This window comes from Lynx canadensis, chromosome B3 (assembly GCF_007474595.2).
Source record: "Lynx canadensis isolate LIC74 chromosome B3, mLynCan4.pri.v2, whole genome shotgun sequence".
NCBI lineage: Eukaryota > Metazoa > Chordata > Mammalia > Carnivora > Felidae > Lynx > Lynx canadensis.
Window position 1 is genome coordinate 74,465,747 of NC_044308.2, and position 16,148 is coordinate 74,481,894.

Here is a 16,148-nt window from a genome sequence, read left to right on the forward strand (position 1 = left end):
CGATGGGACTGCCCGGCCCCTTCCCGTGCCGAGTCGAGTCGGACTCCTCAGGCCTCCTCCCTCCCTCATTGTCTCCCCTAACACCGTCACCTTCCCCCTTCTGCCGTCTCAGGAAGGGAATGCAGACCGTGGGAGATGCGAAGGGGTGGCGTAGGCCGGGCTGAAGAGCAAGTGTGGAAATCGGAGTGGAACCCTTGGACGTGGGGAGAATGCAGGACAGCTGGAGTGAAAGCTGGCAAGAATGTAAGGAAGAATGTGGGGGCGAATGGGGGGTAGGATTCACGTCAGGATGGAAGGGTGTTCCCATTCTCCTCTCCTCCTGCCTGTATGAGCTGCTGTGGTGGAGTCTGAACTGTCCATGCTCCCATGGAGTCCAGCTCCATGGGAGGACGCAGGTCTGTGTGTAGCTTTGTGGAGTCGTGGCTTTCTACTCCTGACACCAGCTGGGAGTCAACGGGCTCGGAAGCAAGGAGCAGGTGAGTGTAGGTGGTGAGTAATTGTGGTGGAGGCAAATAAGTAAGGTGGCTGACCTCCAAGAGGCTGGGGGGTTTCTTGCAGGGCAAGAGATGTGCCTGGGTCTGCGGATGCCGGTAGAGAGCCCTCTTCCCAAGACCCCACTGTGGAGTCTCCATAGCCCAGAAGAAAAGTAGGCAGGGAGACTATCACCAGAATTTTGGTTTAGGGTGGGCTCTTGCCTGATGTAGAGGAAGTGCTCCACCCAGAGATTAGAGCAGCCCCAGGAGCCAGGCGACCGGGATTCCTTCCTGCCACCAGCTGGGCCCTGACCTTGTGTGCCATGACACTGCCCACCCCCAGCCCTGAGCATCCCGCTTCCGGCCTCTGCTAGACAGCAGTGCCTTGGGTTCCCTCTCTGTCAACTCCCGGATCTCCCAGCCACATTTCAGCTGCCAGGGCCTGGCCTAAGCATTAGCCTCCCAAGTATGACGCTTTGGTTAAAAATCCACCATGTGTGGGGTGCCTGGCTGGTTCAGTTGGTTAAGCTTCTGATTCTTGATTGCTGCTCAGGTCATGACCTTGTGAGATGGAGCCCCCCCTCAGCGCGGACAGCACAGAGCCTGCTTGGGACTCTCTCTCTCCTTCTGTCTCTGCCCCTCCCCTCCTCACGTGTTCTCTCTCTTAAAATAAATAAACTTAAAAAAAATTCACCACGTTTATTGACTCCTCTGCACAAAGTCAGTTTGGCTGCAGGCCAGATGGCCCTTAAAGAAAGTCTCAGTTAATTGCTTCAAGTCCAAGAGGTAGCTCAGAACCTGCTTTGTACTGGCCCTGCAGCCCACTCCAGGCTTCTTGGTTCTTGTGGCCCTTCTTCCCCACCTACTTGTGGGGGGCACGCTGCCAGCCTCTACCCATGCCCCAAGGTGCCTGGCCCTGTGTGGATAAGGCAGTTCCTCCTTGTATAATCAAGTAGTTGTTGTCTCCCACCTGTACCGCATGGCTGTCATTTATGATAACAGATGGCGGCCCTTTAAGAGAAATTTGCAGGGTTAGTGGAAGGGTTAAGTAGTGAGGACCTCAAAATTAGGAGGAGCAGCAGGGTGGAGGGGCAGCGGCACCTTGTGTCCATCCTGGGGAATTGCAAGTATGGGGTCTCTAGGCTGGCCTGTGGCTGGGTCAAGGCATGCCTTGGCCTTCCCCTTCCTGCTGCCCCTTCAGAACCAATTTGCAGAAGTTCAAAAGGAGTGGCAACTAATGTCTGAGACCCTGATATTTGGGTCTTTTCTTCCAGGAGCCCCTCTGGACCAGTATAGCAACAACGGAAGTTAGGGGTTCACAGAGCTGGTGCCGGGGAAAGTCAGGAAGCTCAGGGCAAATCCAGGCTTTGCTGTGTGACCTCAGTGGGATCTAGTCCCAGTGGGTGTCAGTTTCTTCATTTTATGAAACGAGAAGTTTGGGGTAGTTGGCCACTAGCCCTTTCTCTCCCCTGCTACCCAAGGTACCCTGGATCTATATATGGTCTTTGAGGAAGAAGCCAGTGGAAGAATTAAGCAGGAGAAAGGAAGGAGTGGGGAGTGGGTACCTGGTATTGGATTTAGCCCTGGTGCCCTGGTTGGCCGGTTGGTGCCATGTCTCTTAGCCCCCTGCGAACAACACAGCTCTCTTAGGCTCCCTGTCCTGGGGCCTATTCCCCTGCTGCATCCCCTTCAGCCCCAAATTTTCCCTGGCGAGGGGGACAGGATTCACAGGATTCCTAGTGCATCCTCTAGTTCTGCCAGGGTCTCACCTGATTCCCTTTGGGTCCAGGACCTGGGGTCCAAGCCAACTTGGGGCTGGGGGTATGATTTCTGAAAGGTGAGGTCTCTGGAGTTTGGGGAGATGGGGCTGTTGAGGCTGAAGGTATCCCTGCTCTCCGGGAAGGCTGAACCTTGTCTCCCTGTGTCCTGATCCTCTCAGGAAGATTTGTACATTTCTTAGGAACACAGCTGGGGGCCTCCTTCAGATTTAGTTTGTTCAACATCTCAGAGGCTATAGAATCATGGCTTCCTGTGGTTCCCCTAGGCTCATCCGTTTCTGTCCCTCCTGGGCCTGGCTTGGGGGCAGACAACATCCTGTTGCTACCCCTGTGCTCAGACAGGAACTTCTTCACCTGCAAGGATAAAAGGAGCGTTCTGGGCATGGAAGTGGGAGAGCCAGTGTAAACCCAAGGAAAGAATCTCTTGGTCCATAATCCATTACCTGGGAACTCAGCGGTGAGGTGGGGAGAGTGGGGCCAAAGATTAAGGCATGCATAAAGAACAGTGGTCAGTGGGGAGTCATTGGGTGGCCAAGAGAGCCATGTTGTGCCATCCTTGCTCCGCTCTGGGGTTGGGGGTGGCATTGGACACTCACCATGGAGACTGCGGCATCCATCTCCTTGTTTACCGGATTGAGGGCTTCCTCGGTATTTGGTCGGCATTCTGGAAACAAGCAGAGTGGGGTGGCAGATGAGCCAAACCTTCCCAGGGAGAAGCCCCCTGCTGACAGATCCAGGCCTACCCTGGCTGACAGCTAAATGGCCAGTTCACCTTGGAAGGAGGGCCTGTCCTTGGGCTCATGGCTCCAGCAGTGCTGCATTAACCTCTTCAGTCCTTCCAAACCAGGAGTCTCCGGGCCGGGCTGAGGCAGCTTGGTCAATGGGGGCCGGATCTGCCTCTCACACACTGCTTCCTGTACTGCTGATTTCTGGGCCACTACTGGAGTGGGGGTGGAGGATGTGAAGAAAAGACATTCAGGGTATGAGGGGCCACTTGCTCCACCATGGGAAGGAGAAAGGAGTGTAGTCCAAGGCAAGGTGAGGAGAAAGTCAGGCAGTCTGAGCAGGTAAGCTGGAAGAAGAGGGTTTGGAGGCTTGCAGGAGGAGGGCACCTGGAATTAAGGATCCCAGTGTCTGCCTAGAGTCTTACTCTCAGCTTCTCTTCCAGCTAGCACTGCCCACATTAGGATCCCGAAGCTGCAGGAGACACAAAGCTGAGACCTGAGCAAACTGCTGGCAAGACTACTTTCCCATATACCGGCTCCTAGAAGGGTCCAGAGAGGTATAGAAATTTGGAATGTGTGTTTAGAGTGGGTACCTTACCTGTAGACATCGCTAGCCATGGAGGCTCTCCGGTTTACATCAGCCAACAGTTCTGGGGCCAAGTAGGCTAGGGCTAACTCCTCAGATCTTGCCAGTGACGTTGAGCCTCCTTGAAATGTGAATAGTCCAAAATCTGCCAGCTGGAAAGGGAGGGAGGAAGGAGAAGGTTGGGGATAGACAGGTAAGGCAACTTTCAGAATTCCCTCTCCCACCACAAGGTGCAGGTCCAGCCTTGTAAAGGGGGTTTTGAGGGTTAGGGGAATGGGAGGACCAGTAGGGCCCTTGGGTTGGAGGTCTGGGTACCCTCTCATGGGGCTGGGTCAAAGTCTGAGTCTCCTCAGCTAGGTCAGCCATGAGGTTTTTGATGGACTGGTGGGTGGGCCTGTGGAACTGACCGTGTTGGTCAGGGTCTCAAACACCTGGTATGGTAGGGGCCATGGCTCCTGGGTGGGCTTTGACACCTGTGTCCCAAGGGAAATGCTGAGAGTATGCAGCAGACAGAGCTGAAGCAGTTTCTGTGTCTAGTGGGTGGGGCTAGAACAGTTCTGAGACAGGACTGTGTCCAGAGGCTGGGCTGGGCTATGGGTGGGCTGACCTTGGCGTGCAGGTCTGAGTCCAGCAGGACGTTGGAGGGCTTGAGGTTCCGGTGCAGAAGCACTGGATTCTGGCTATGCAGGTAACACATCCCCAGCACCAACTCCTGCAGCAGGCGACAGAGGAACGGCCAGGGCCGAGGACAGTGGGGCTGCAGCAGCCCCACCAGGGAACCGTTTTCCATGAACTGAGTTACCAGAGCCGGCCCACGCACATGTTCCCATTCTAGCTTCCCGGTGACCCCCAGCAGGTGCAGTACATGCTGGCCCCGCAGACTTGCCATGGCCTTCACCTCCCTGGATATCGTCTCCCTACATTCCAGGAAAGAGTTGGAGTGGGGTTCTGCTCTTGGAAGATCCCTCTTTTACCCAATCAGGCCCACAGCACAGCGGCCCCTCCTTCTGGGCCAGACCCCAGGAAGCCCCAGCCCCTCTGCTCAGGTCACTCACCTGTTCATGATCTTGACTGCCACATCTAAATTCCACGTCCTGTGTCGTGCCCAGAACACCGCCCCGAACCCACCTTCACCGATGAACTTCAGGTTCTCCAATTCCTCGAGGGGAACCAGGGAGGCTGGGGTACCGCTGGGCCTGAAAGAGGGGGCCCGGTCTTCCAGACCGCACCCCCTCCCCTGCCCCGTGACACCGGTGACTCTGCACGTTCACTTCAAATCCCAGCTCCCACCCCTGCCCACCCCCAGGGTCCCACTGTGCTCCAGCCTCAGTAAGGGGCTCAATGGCATTCCCGGAGCTAGTCTGCGGAGGGTAGGGGAGGGGAGGGGAGGGCTGAGTGGCTGCGAGTGTCAGGCTGCATATCCGTATCCGTATCCTGCTCTCCACTGACCATAACTTGACGCCAACATCAGACATCAGGCTGGAAGGTGCGAGTCCACACGGATGGAGTGACTTCTGGGAGCGGGGGGGAGGGGGGGGGTTTGTGGCAGAGAGAGACAGGGGGTCGCGAGAGGGGTCACTGCAAGGATTCCACTTCCCGGTTTGCTCCTCCTCTACCCGGAGTGACTAAACCACTTCCTTCATTCGCTGGTACATCTAGGGTCCCGCCCCAGGGGCGCGTGTCTAGGGTGCCGCCCCAAGGAGGCAGGGAGGCAGAACCGAAAGTTAGTCTTTTTCCTTCCTAACTCATATTTCCTGAGCACCTGCAGCATGTCACAGCCAGGTTAGGTGTCACTGAGACCTTAGGGTGCCACACAAATAATCCTCATCTTTCAGGGACCCACAATCCACTCCTGCAGCCTGTGTCTCTCCCTTCTCCCACAGGATTTCCGTCTCCACCACCTACCAGGCCTGCTGTAGGGAGGGGATGAGGCTGAGGAGGATTTTATGGTCCAAGCATTTAGCCCTCCCCCAAATGCCCTACGATCACTGCTAACAATTCTGTAAAGCTCGAATGTGCCAGGTACATGTATTAGCTTATTTAATTCTCACATCCACCCTAGGGGGATTGGTACTACTTTTATTACTTCTTTGTGGATGAGGAAACAGGCACAGGTAGCTTAAATACCTTGCCCAAGCCAGTATAGAGCTGACTTCAGGCCTAGCTCAGAACCATCAGGTTTGACGGACTGACTGAACCATCAGTCTGTACCTCTTAACTGTTGTGAATGTGGCTAAAGAAGGTGTGAAGCATCTAATAGCGTAGTGAAGGGTCCCTGTCTGTATTTCTGCCCAGTCCCTGACAGCTGCTCTTGCTGAGGCAAGCCCTTGGCATTGGTAGTGATTTGACTCTCAGGGCGTGGTGGTCAGCTAGATGAATTGACCCAGCCAAGGGCAACTGACATTGTGGTGGACATTGGAGGGGAAACACATCCTTGCCCTCTCCCCGCCACACCAATACCTCCACACGAATTCCCTGGTTAACACATGTGCCCAGCAAGCATGTATTCTGGACGAGGGCCTTTGGAAATGCAGGAATTTGTGGAGCCTTAAGGATTTAGGGTAGACAAAAGGTGTCTATGAAGACATACCCACTCCTTACTCTCCACTCTTGAGCTGGATACCGAAGGCCTCACCGTGGCTGGAGGCTGTGGAAACTATATGTGGCCAGTCCTAGCACTCAGTCCTTTATGGGGAGACCTGACTCTCACTGGAAGGTGCTCACCTTGGTATGCACTTTCCATTCTGTCCAGTGGTCCATGCACTCTGCTGGATGGAACAAACATGGCCAGCAGTTAACTGTGATTTTTATTTATTTATTTATTTTTTTAATTTTTTTTTTTAACATTTATTTATTTTTGAGACAGAGAGACAGAGCATGAACGGGGGAGGGTCAGAGAGAGAGGGAGACACAGAATCTGAAACAGGCTCCAGGCTCTGAGCTGTCAGCACAGAGCCCAATGCGGGGCTCGAACTCATGGACCGCGAGATCGTGACCTGAGCCGAAGTCGGCCGTTTAACCGACTGATCCACCCAGGTGCCCCAACTGTGATTTTTAGATCCATGAATTCTGGTAGAGTCAGTTTGTGCTTTTTTTGAGCTATTTAGGGAATTCTAGGACTGTAGTCTCTTTATTTTTTTTTCAAGTTTATTCATTTTGAGAGACAGAGAGAGAGAGAGAGAGTGAGAGAGAGAGAGAGAGAGAGAGTGTGTGTGTGTGTGTGTGTGTGTGTGTGTGTGTGCTCTGATGTGGTGCACACATGCAAGTGGGGAAGGAGCAGAGAGAGAGGGAGAGAGAGAATCCCAAACAGGCTCCATGCTATCAGTGCAGAGCCCAATAAGAGGCTTGAACTCATGAACCGTGAGATCATGACCTGAGCTGAAATCAAGAGTCAGATCCTTGGGGTGCCTGGGTGGCTCAGTTGACTTCGGCTCAGGTCATGATCTCATGGTTCATGAGTTCAAGCCCTGCATCGGGCTCTGTGCTGACAGCTCAGAGCCTGGAGCCTGCTTCAGATTCTCTCTCTCTCTCTCTCTCTCTCTCTCTCTTTCTGCGCCCCTCCCCCACTCACCCTCCATCTCTCAAAAATAAATAAACATTAGAAAAAAAAAAAAAGAGTCAGATGCTTAAAAGACAGAGCCACCCAGGTGCCCCTGTAGTCTCTTTAAAAACCAGTACATGGTAGGCACCCAGTAAATATTTGTTGAATTGAATTAAGTGAACAACGAAGACTTTTGGGGATTCCTTACAACTTTGATCACTCCTGCTGGAGCTCCAAACTCATTGGGAGGAAAAAAGGAGGTTGCACTTTGTTAAGGTTTGGGGGCTCCCACCTGCATCTTCATGGCTGACAGAACCCACATGAAATCGACTTTATTGTTGAGACAGGATGGCATTTCACAGAATATAAAGGCAAGTGCAGCAGGTCCTCAAAAAAGTCTAGTCAGGAGTCAAGAGCCACCAGAGAAGGCAGCCATCTTGTTCATGAATCTTTTGGGAGAAGACCCCAGGCTCCCCTTGAGGGGAAGCAGGCAGAAAGACATTAGAAGGGTGCTTAAAGACCTTTTTATGGCCGAATATGTTTAGATTGGGCTAAGGCCCTGAGACTCAGGGGTAAGCCACTATAAAGTGTGGATTTGGGGATAGTGTCATAGCCTGTACTACTTTTTGACTCAAAACAAACCAAACCCCTTTAAAAGAAGGAGGAGCAGGAAGAGGAGCCTGGAGTGAGTGCCTGCTTCTAGGTGGGGGGACCTGGCAAAACAGAGCTGATCCCTAGATTTTGGAGCTGTGGCCTTTCCTGAGGCCTAGTGCTGCTGACCCCTAACAGAGCCTCTGCCCCTGTCCCAGGCTTTTGGAGAATTTGGGTGTTTCTCATCTCTTCAGTTTTTTGCTTCTGATGGTCTTTGGTCACCTTCAGCACATTCCTAGTACCTGCTCTGGTTCCCTATCCTTAGTTGTGGGGGTGGGAGGGCAGAGGGTGTGGTTTCTCTTCTTACATATTCTAGCCAGAACTAATTCTGATCTGTTGTTTGATGAAGAGATTCCAGTTATAGATCAAATGGTATTAATTGAGGGGATGATAAAAAGGATTATGGAGAATTTTCATTTTCCTTAGTGTTTGAACAGTTTATGTTAGCGTATGTTACTTTTATAAACAGTTAAAGAAGGAAGAAGATCATGTGTATGCAATAACTCAGCTGTAAGGATATTCACTGAAGTGTTGTCTGACATAGTGATGAAAACAGAACCCTAAATATCCCATAACACGAAAAGGTTATACATAAATAAATATATATTACAAAGATTATAAATAAATTATGCAGTGGATGACTATGTAGCCATTAAAATGGTGCTCTAGACCCATATTTATTATCATGGCAGGTGTCTATCATATATCAAGTGGGGAAAAAGGCAGCTTATAAGGCAATAGGTACCATACAATCACATTTTTGTTTGATTGTTTCGGAAATTCTATCTACTCCAGTAGTGTGACAGAGTTCCCATAACAGGATAGCTAAATGCTATGTAAAGCATAACGAACACATTTTTTTCTTTTAAAATGTTTATTTATTTTTGAGAGAAAGAGAGAGATAGAGAGAGAGAAAGAGAGAGGCAGAGCATGAGCGTGGGTGGGACAGAGACAGAGGGAGACATAGAATCTAAAGCAGGCTCCAGGCTCTGAGATGTCAGCACAGAGTCTGATGCTCTGGGAACTCACGGACCTTGAGATCATGACCTGGGCTGAAGTCAGACCCTTAACCCACTGAGACACCCAGGCGCCCCATAACGAACACATTTTAAAAATTTCTTAGTGAGCTCCCAAGAAAAGAAAGGTAACCTCCCAATGGCTTCCCCCGAGACTAATAAAATAAAACAAAACAATACAAATCAAAAAGTAAACAGTAAGTAAACAGAGAGTCAACTAACTTGAAGCCTAGAGTTTTGGGGACTGGGAAGGGGGTATGGAAGGTTGGGAGAGAACCACAGAGTGAGCCCTAAGGCCTAGGAAGATGAAAGCTAAAATGTGAGACACCCCTATTCCCCACAAAGCTAGGACCCTCAACTAGGCTACATTCTCAGTGGAAAGGAAAAAATATTATCTGCTTACAGAGGGATCTTACAGGGAAAATTGTCTAGGCTGCAGATGTTAAAATTAATAAAAATGTTAGTTTCCATGTGAGATCTGCTCTAACAAGGATCTATGGTTGGAATTTTTACTTTCCCTTTGATCAATAAACCATAAGCTGAAAATTTTAACTGCCCCCAGATTATTTGTTTTAATTTTTTTTTCAACGTTTATTTATTTTTGGGACAGAGAGAGACAGAGCATGAACGGGGGAGGGGCAGAGAGAGAGGGAGACACAGAATCGGAAACAGGCTCCAGGCTCTGAGCCATCAGCCCAGAGCCTGACGCGGGGCTCGAACTCACGGACCGCGAGATCGTGACCTGGCTGAAGCCGGACGCTTAACCGACTGCACCACCCAGGCACCCCATGCCCCCAGATTATTAATGCCCTCTGGAATCCAACAGAAGGAAACTGAATCCTCCTTAGAGGAAAGCATCATCCACCCAAGCTTCTAGATTAAATTCTGCCAAATATAGACTTACACAAAAATAATTTTATTTTAATTTTTTTTTTAATTTTTATTTATTTTTGAGAAAGAGAGAGAGCACGAGCAGGGGAGGGGCAGAGAGAGAGGGAGACACAGAATCCGAAGCAGGCTCCAGGCTCTGAGCTGGCAGCACAGAGCCCGAAGTGGGGCTCCAGCCCACAAACTGTGAGATCATGACCTAAGCCGAAGTCAGATGCCTAACCGACTAAGCTACCCAGGCACCCCTATTTTATTTTTTAGTGTTTATTTATTTTTGACAGAGAGACAGAGTGTGAGCAGAAGAGCGAGACACAGAATCTGAAGGAGGCTGCAGGCTCTGAGCTGTCAGCACAGAGCCTGACGCAGGGCTCGAACTCATGGACCTCAAAATCATGACCTGAGCCAAAGTTGAAGTCGCGTGCTCAACCAACTGAGCCACCCAGGCACCCCACAAAAAGAATTTGAAATATGTAAGGATTCAAAGCACCATGAGAGAGAATCAGCAAGAACAAAAATCAACAGGTTTGTTGATTTTTTTTTAAGGACTTCAGAGTTTGGAATAATCATATGAAGGATCTAAAGGTGCTTCTGTGAACTGTTTAAAGAAATAAAAGATGGAATAGAAAAAAGTAAGCAAGGAATAAGTGATTATAAAAAATGCCCAGATAGATTTAGAAAAAAAAAAATAGAATATCAAGAGAGAAAAAAAGTATGTAACGTTTAAGTTGAAATTGCAACGCTTGGTTAAATAGAAAACACAGCTGAGGGGCTCCTGGGTGTCTCAGTCCATCGAGCATCTGACTCTCAATGTGGTTTCAGGTCATGATCTCATGGTTTGATTGAGTGTAAGATCCAGCCCTGCATCGGGCTCTGTGCTGACAGCATGGAGCCTGCTTGGGATTCTCTGTAGGGTGGGGAGGGAAGGGGGAGTTACCATTTAATGAGTACAGAGTTTTAGCTTGGGAAGATGAAAAAGTTCTGGAGACGGTGATGGTGGCACAGCAATGTGAATATACTTAATGCCATTGAACTGTACACTTGAAAATTATTAAAGTGGCAGATTTTATGTTATGTGTGTTTTACCACAACAAAGACCTGCTAAGATTATGATTCCATGTTTTAGATAGAGAGATGTGAAGGTTTATGTTAATAAACATTTAGTTATTTGATTTGAACATTAAATTTTACTGGGAAAAAAGAAAAATAAATATTTATATATAATGTATATTTAGAGGGGCTCCTGGGTGGCTCAGTTTGTTAAGCGTCTGACTTCAGCTCAGGTCATGATCTCACAGTTTGAGAGTTCAAGCCCCTAGTGTTCAAGTCCACTTCTTATCCTCTGTCCCCCTTTCTCCCTGCCCTTCCCCTTCTTGCGCTCTCCCTCTCTCTCTCTCAAAAATAAATAAACACTAAAAAATATTTAATGTAGGGGTGCCTGGGTGGCTCAGTGGGCTAGGCATCTGACTTCTGCTCAGGTTGTGACCTCACAGTTCGTGGGTTCGAGCCCCGTGTTGGGCTCTGTGTTAACAGTTCAGAGCTTGGAGCCTGCTTAAGATTCTGTGTCTCCCTCTCTCTCTGGCCCTCCCCTGGTCACACTCTGTCTCTCTCTTTCTCTCTCAGAAATGGATAAAAATTTTTTTTAATTAAAAAAATATTTAATGTATATTTAGAAAAATACAATATGTATACATTTTATATATTATAATATATAATACATATTTAGAAAAATACCTAAATGGACAAATAAAAAATTAATTTAAGTTATGGCTGGTAAGTTTACAGGTGATTTTTATTTTCTTATGTCTTATATTTGTATTTTTGGGGGGCACCTGGGTGGCTGAGTCGGTTAGGCATCTGACTTTGGCTCAGGTCATAGTCTCACAGTTTGTGGGCTCGAGCCCCATTCAGGCTCTGTGCTCTCAGAGCAGCCTGCTTCAGATCCTCTGTCTCTCTCTCTCTCTGCCCCTCCTTCGTTCACGCACTTTTTCTCTCCCCAAAATAAACATTTATATTTGTGTTATTTATCTGTATTTCCTAATTTTCCTAAAATGAATTCCCAGATACTACATTTCGGTCTCTTTTCCCCTCAGGACATCAACCAGAGGTGCGGAGACTTCCCTCTGCCACCTGCCTCCTACCCTAACCCGGAAATCTACTCAGCGAGCAGCTCGCTCTTGGTTTCTTGAAGCTTTTTTTTTTTAATCTTTCTTTTTTTTTTTAATTTTTTAATGTTTATTCATTTTTTTGAGAGACAGAGCCCGAGCGGGGGAGGGGCAGAGAGAGAAGGAGACACAGAATCTGAAGCAGGCTCCAGGCTCTGAGCTGTCAGCACAAAGCACCATGCAGGGCTCCAACTCATGGACCAGATCGTGAGCTCATGACCTGAGCCGAAGTCGGACACTTAAGCGACTGAGCCACCCAAGCGCCCCTCTTGAATCTTGGATAGCTGGTTGAAGTTAGCCCTTGGCAGTCCAATGATGAGCAGGATTTTGACAGATGTAAACCTGGGGAGAGCGGATTCCAGTCAGAGAGGATGTTGTGAGCAAAGGTGCAAAGTCATCAATGATGGTAAAAGGTGATCTTTTTTACACTTGATAGTACACAAAGCCCTCACTGAAAGTCACCGCAATTCTGTGAGGTTCGACGTATTGTCAAGCTCTGCAGATGAAAGAAATTAAAAGGCTTCCTTTTTTGTCTGAATGTGAAAAACAAACATAAAGGGATCAGAAACCTTTTTACAGTGACAGTGCAGACCAGTCTCCCAGACACAAAGCTGTTCCAGCTCCTGGTTGGGGGGAGGGGACCCTTATCTCGGCTCCCAGCTGCTGAAAAACAAACCTTTACGGTAGGGTGAGCGTGAACTATGGGCAACTGAACTTTTGGGGACTGGGCTGCACTCAGCTTGGAAAGGTCACAAGCAAACCCCAGGGTTTGAGCGGAGTTACGGGGAAAGTGTTCCACTTGGAAAGGGTCGTGATATTGTGATTTACAATAAGAAATATATTAAAATACATTCGACCCCATTCCTGGAACAGAGCTCCTAAAACCTTGGAATTTCCTGTGAGGAAAGCGGAAAAGGTGCCTTTTGTTATGTTAATGAGGTGACCTTCGGAAAGCCTGAGATAACCTAAGGAGGGGAGCTAGTTGCCAACCTGTAATTGAAGGATTGATTGAAACTTCCAGTCCCGCCCCTGACCTCTGTGGGAGGGGAGATGAGCTGGAGGTTGAATCAATTACCAGCTCCTGTTTAATTCAGTCATGACTCTGTAATGAAGCCCCATAAAACCTAAAAGGTTGGAGTTTGGAGAGCTTCTGTGTTGGGGAACAGGAGGTGCTGGGATAGTGGTACTCTCACAGCGCACGGAGGTTCTGTGCTCTTTTCCACATAACCTGCCCTATGTATCTCTTCTATCTGGCTGTTCTTGAGTTATATCCTTTATAATAAACCAGTAATCTAGGGGCGCCTGGGTGGCTCAGTCAGTTGACCATCTGACTCTGGATTTCAGCTCAAATCATAATCCCAGGGTTGTGGAATCGAGCCCCATGTCGGGCTCTGCACAGAGCATGGAGTCTGCTTAAAATTCTCTCTCCTTCTTCCCCTCTACCCTGTTCGAGTGTGTGTACTCTTGAGTGGTCTCTCTCTTTAAAAAAACAAACAACAAAATAAACACGGTAATCTAGTAAGTAACCTGCTTCTCCATGCTCTGTGAACTGCTCAAGCAAATTAATTGAACCCAAGGTAGGGTGCACGGGAACCTCCAATCTATAGCTAGTCAGAAACACAAATGACAACCTGGATTTGCAATTGGTGTCTTGAAGGGTGTGTGTTGTGTGTCAGTCTTGTGGGACTGAGCCCGTAACCTGTGAGATCTGATTCTGTCTCCAGGTAGATAGTGTCAGAATTGGGTTGAGTTGTAAGACACACTGTTGGTGTCCAAGAATTTCTTGGTGGTGTGGGAACCTCGTCTTGCTACACGCATGGTGGAAATGGGTCCAGAACTTTAGGATCCCACCTGCTGTGTCCCCAGCTTCCTTCGACCCTTGGGGTTCTTGTTTTGGGAGCCCCTTCCAGTGCCCAGGATGCGCTCTTCTTCTCTTTTAGCATTCCAAGCAGGTCAAAAGCCCCTTGTAACTTGTTTTTCCTTAGCAAAGCTGAAAGAATGATGATTTCACAAAGAGCCATGCTGCCCCTAGGGCCATCTGCCCCAGCAAAATGGAATACCTGCTCATTTGTCATCTGTTTCTACTAGAGGGCATGGAATGGTGTCCCCTTGGCAGAATGTAAGTTGCTGTTCTGCACCCTCAAGGCAAGGGAGACTTGGAAGGGCAACTTCTTTTTATTCTTTCTACCTTAGTGAGATGGGGTGAAAAAGATTTTGAGCAGCCATCAATGATAAGTATCCGCCCACATGCAACAATCATAACGCACCCCGATCAGTGTGGAGTCCTTCTTTGCTTACCATGTCTAGTTAATGCTTAAGATCTAATTTTGATACTCTCCCAGCCCCCCTCATCCCAGGCAGGGCAGGGGGGACAGGCCACTGCTTCAAATTGCTTCTCTAGCTGGATGTTCTCCTTGTTTGTTTGTTCGTTTGTTTGTTTATTATGGGGAAATTGAGTATAGCCTAATGGTCAACAGTACAGGCTCTGAGGTCAGACTATGTGGGGTTGAATTCTGGCTCTGAAAGTTACTGTTTGACATTCAGTGAGTTGCTCAATGTCTCTGAGCTTCAGTTAATTATAGTACTTACTGGCTAGGATTGGCTGTGAGGATGAAGTGAAATAGGCATGAGAGAACACCACACATTTCCAAGCACATATTATGTGCTTCATTAGTGATAGGCATTAATGCAATAAACATTATTGTGTTTCCAACCTGAGGAACATTTCCAGTTCACAAGGTATTTGTAGAGCAGAGAAAAAAACGATTTAACTCATGCTCAGTGAAATAACTTTTCCTTCTTCGGGTAAATTCCCAGCCCCACCCTTTCCTCCCAGGGCCCCTTTAATGACTGACTCACCCTTCAGGTATTCTCTCTTCTGCCCAGACAAATGTCCTGAGGGAGTGATTGAGGAAGTCAGTTGTGTCCAGGCCTGTAGTCTTGGGGAGAGAGGACTTTAATTCTGGGTTTCTAGTTTCTGGTACTTGAGTTGTCTGCCTGGCACAGAGGTGCTCAACGAGGTTGAAAATCTCACATTGTTGACCTGAGGATGGGCTTTGGGCCTGAGGCAGCTACTTTTGGTGCCCCATGCCACATGTCTTCAGGCCACCTTTGATTTGAGCTAAGGTTGTATGGATAGTTCCATGACCCTGCCAGTGCCTCAAGCAAGAGGTACTCTCTGTTTGCCTCCCTCAGTTGACAGAAGTCAAGGAGAGGAGAGGGGAGGAACTAGGAGAGGAACTAATGCTGAGGGCAGAGGTCATGCAGTAGAGGACATGGGCCAGTGCCCCAGCCTCCTATCCTTGGGAGGGTCAATCCTGAGGTGCGTGTGTTCTACAGTTCTGCAGAGGGTCTCTGGCTGGACTGAGCTACATATCAGTAGCTAGAACAATATGTACCTTTCTCCTCTGACTCACATTTTCTGCTCCTTCCCTCCTGATCCCTGGGACCACCCTCCAGGAAGTCTCCGGTTCTGTCCTCAGGCATTGTTTTCAAGTGAACACAATCCAAGCCCTCTGCCGTGTTTCCTCCCCATTGTTTCTCTTCTGATTGTCTTTGAGACTAGGATCCCTCCCTGTCTGTAAGGAAAGAGGAAAGAAGGGGAAAGAAAGGGAACAGAAGGAATCTATTTACCTCAGAGATAAGGTCTAATTGTATTCTGGCCTCTGGGATGTGCTAGGGATTCTCTGTCATCTCCCTCAGATTTAGGCAACAACCTGTGAGGCAGATTATTATTAGACCCATTTTATGGATGAAGAAGCTGAGGAGGCTGTGAGAATTTAAATAACCATCCTAAGGTCATACAACAACTTTATGGCTGTTAAACCCAGATTTGTGCTCTTTTAGCTACTTGCCTTATTGAGGGAGGTCCTTTGATAGAATCTGGAAGCAGAACTTTGAATCAAGTGAGACTATTAGTATATATATATATATATATATACACACACATATATATGCACATATATATGTATATTATGTGTATATATACACACATATATATGTGTATATATACATATGTATATGTATATATACATATATGTATATATGTATATATGTATGTATATGTATATGTATATGTATATATACATATATATGTGTATATATATACATATATATGTATATATGTATATGTATATACACATATATATGTATATATGTATATGTATATACACATATATATACATATATACATATATATGTGTGTGTGTCTATATATATATATATATATATATATATATACTTTTTTTTTTTTTAGTAGCAGAGCTTGAACTCAAAATCCGAGTTCAAGACCTGAGCTGAGATCAAGAGTTGGATGCTTAACCGACTGA

The 16,148-nt window shown here is 47.9% G+C and overlaps 1 protein-coding gene and 1 long non-coding RNA gene across 2 annotated transcripts; one reads left to right on the forward strand and one right to left on the reverse strand.

The window, feature by feature from the left end:
• The first annotated feature begins 6 nt into the window (after positions 1–6).
• On the forward strand, positions 7–1,055 carry LOC115516311. The gene is made up of 3 exons (XR_003969513.1): positions 7–243; positions 378–476; positions 1,027–1,055. It is a non-coding gene; the product is annotated as an uncharacterized LOC115516311 (long non-coding RNA).
• A 102-nt stretch (positions 1,056–1,157) lies between these two features.
• On the reverse strand, positions 1,158–5,180 carry RIPK3 (receptor interacting serine/threonine kinase 3). Its single transcript, XM_030318833.1, has 10 exons — positions 5,012–5,180; positions 4,618–4,758; positions 4,170–4,479; positions 3,575–3,714; positions 3,402–3,448; positions 3,024–3,191; positions 2,848–2,915; positions 2,243–2,605; positions 2,039–2,099; positions 1,158–1,484 (listed from the first exon to the last, which is right to left on the reverse strand). The coding sequence occupies exons 1-10, from the start codon at positions 5,035–5,037 to the stop codon at positions 1,336–1,338; spliced, it is 1,473 nt and encodes a 490-aa protein (XP_030174693.1). The 5' UTR covers positions 5,038–5,180; the 3' UTR covers positions 1,158–1,335.
• Between the last annotated feature and the right edge of the window lie 10,968 nt (positions 5,181–16,148).

Coding starts and splice junctions, on each gene's coding strand:
- RIPK3 (XM_030318833.1), bottom strand. CDS start 5,037: ATGTCTGATGTTGGCGTCAAGTTATG. Junction 4,759..5,011: donor GATGTTGGCGTCAAGTTATG/GTCAGTGGAGAG, acceptor CCCCTCTTTCAG/GCCCAGCGGTACCCCAGCCT. Junction 3,192..3,401: donor AGCTGGAAGAGAAGCTGAGA/GTAAGACTCTAG, acceptor CCCCCACTCCAG/TAGTGGCCCAGAAATCAGCA.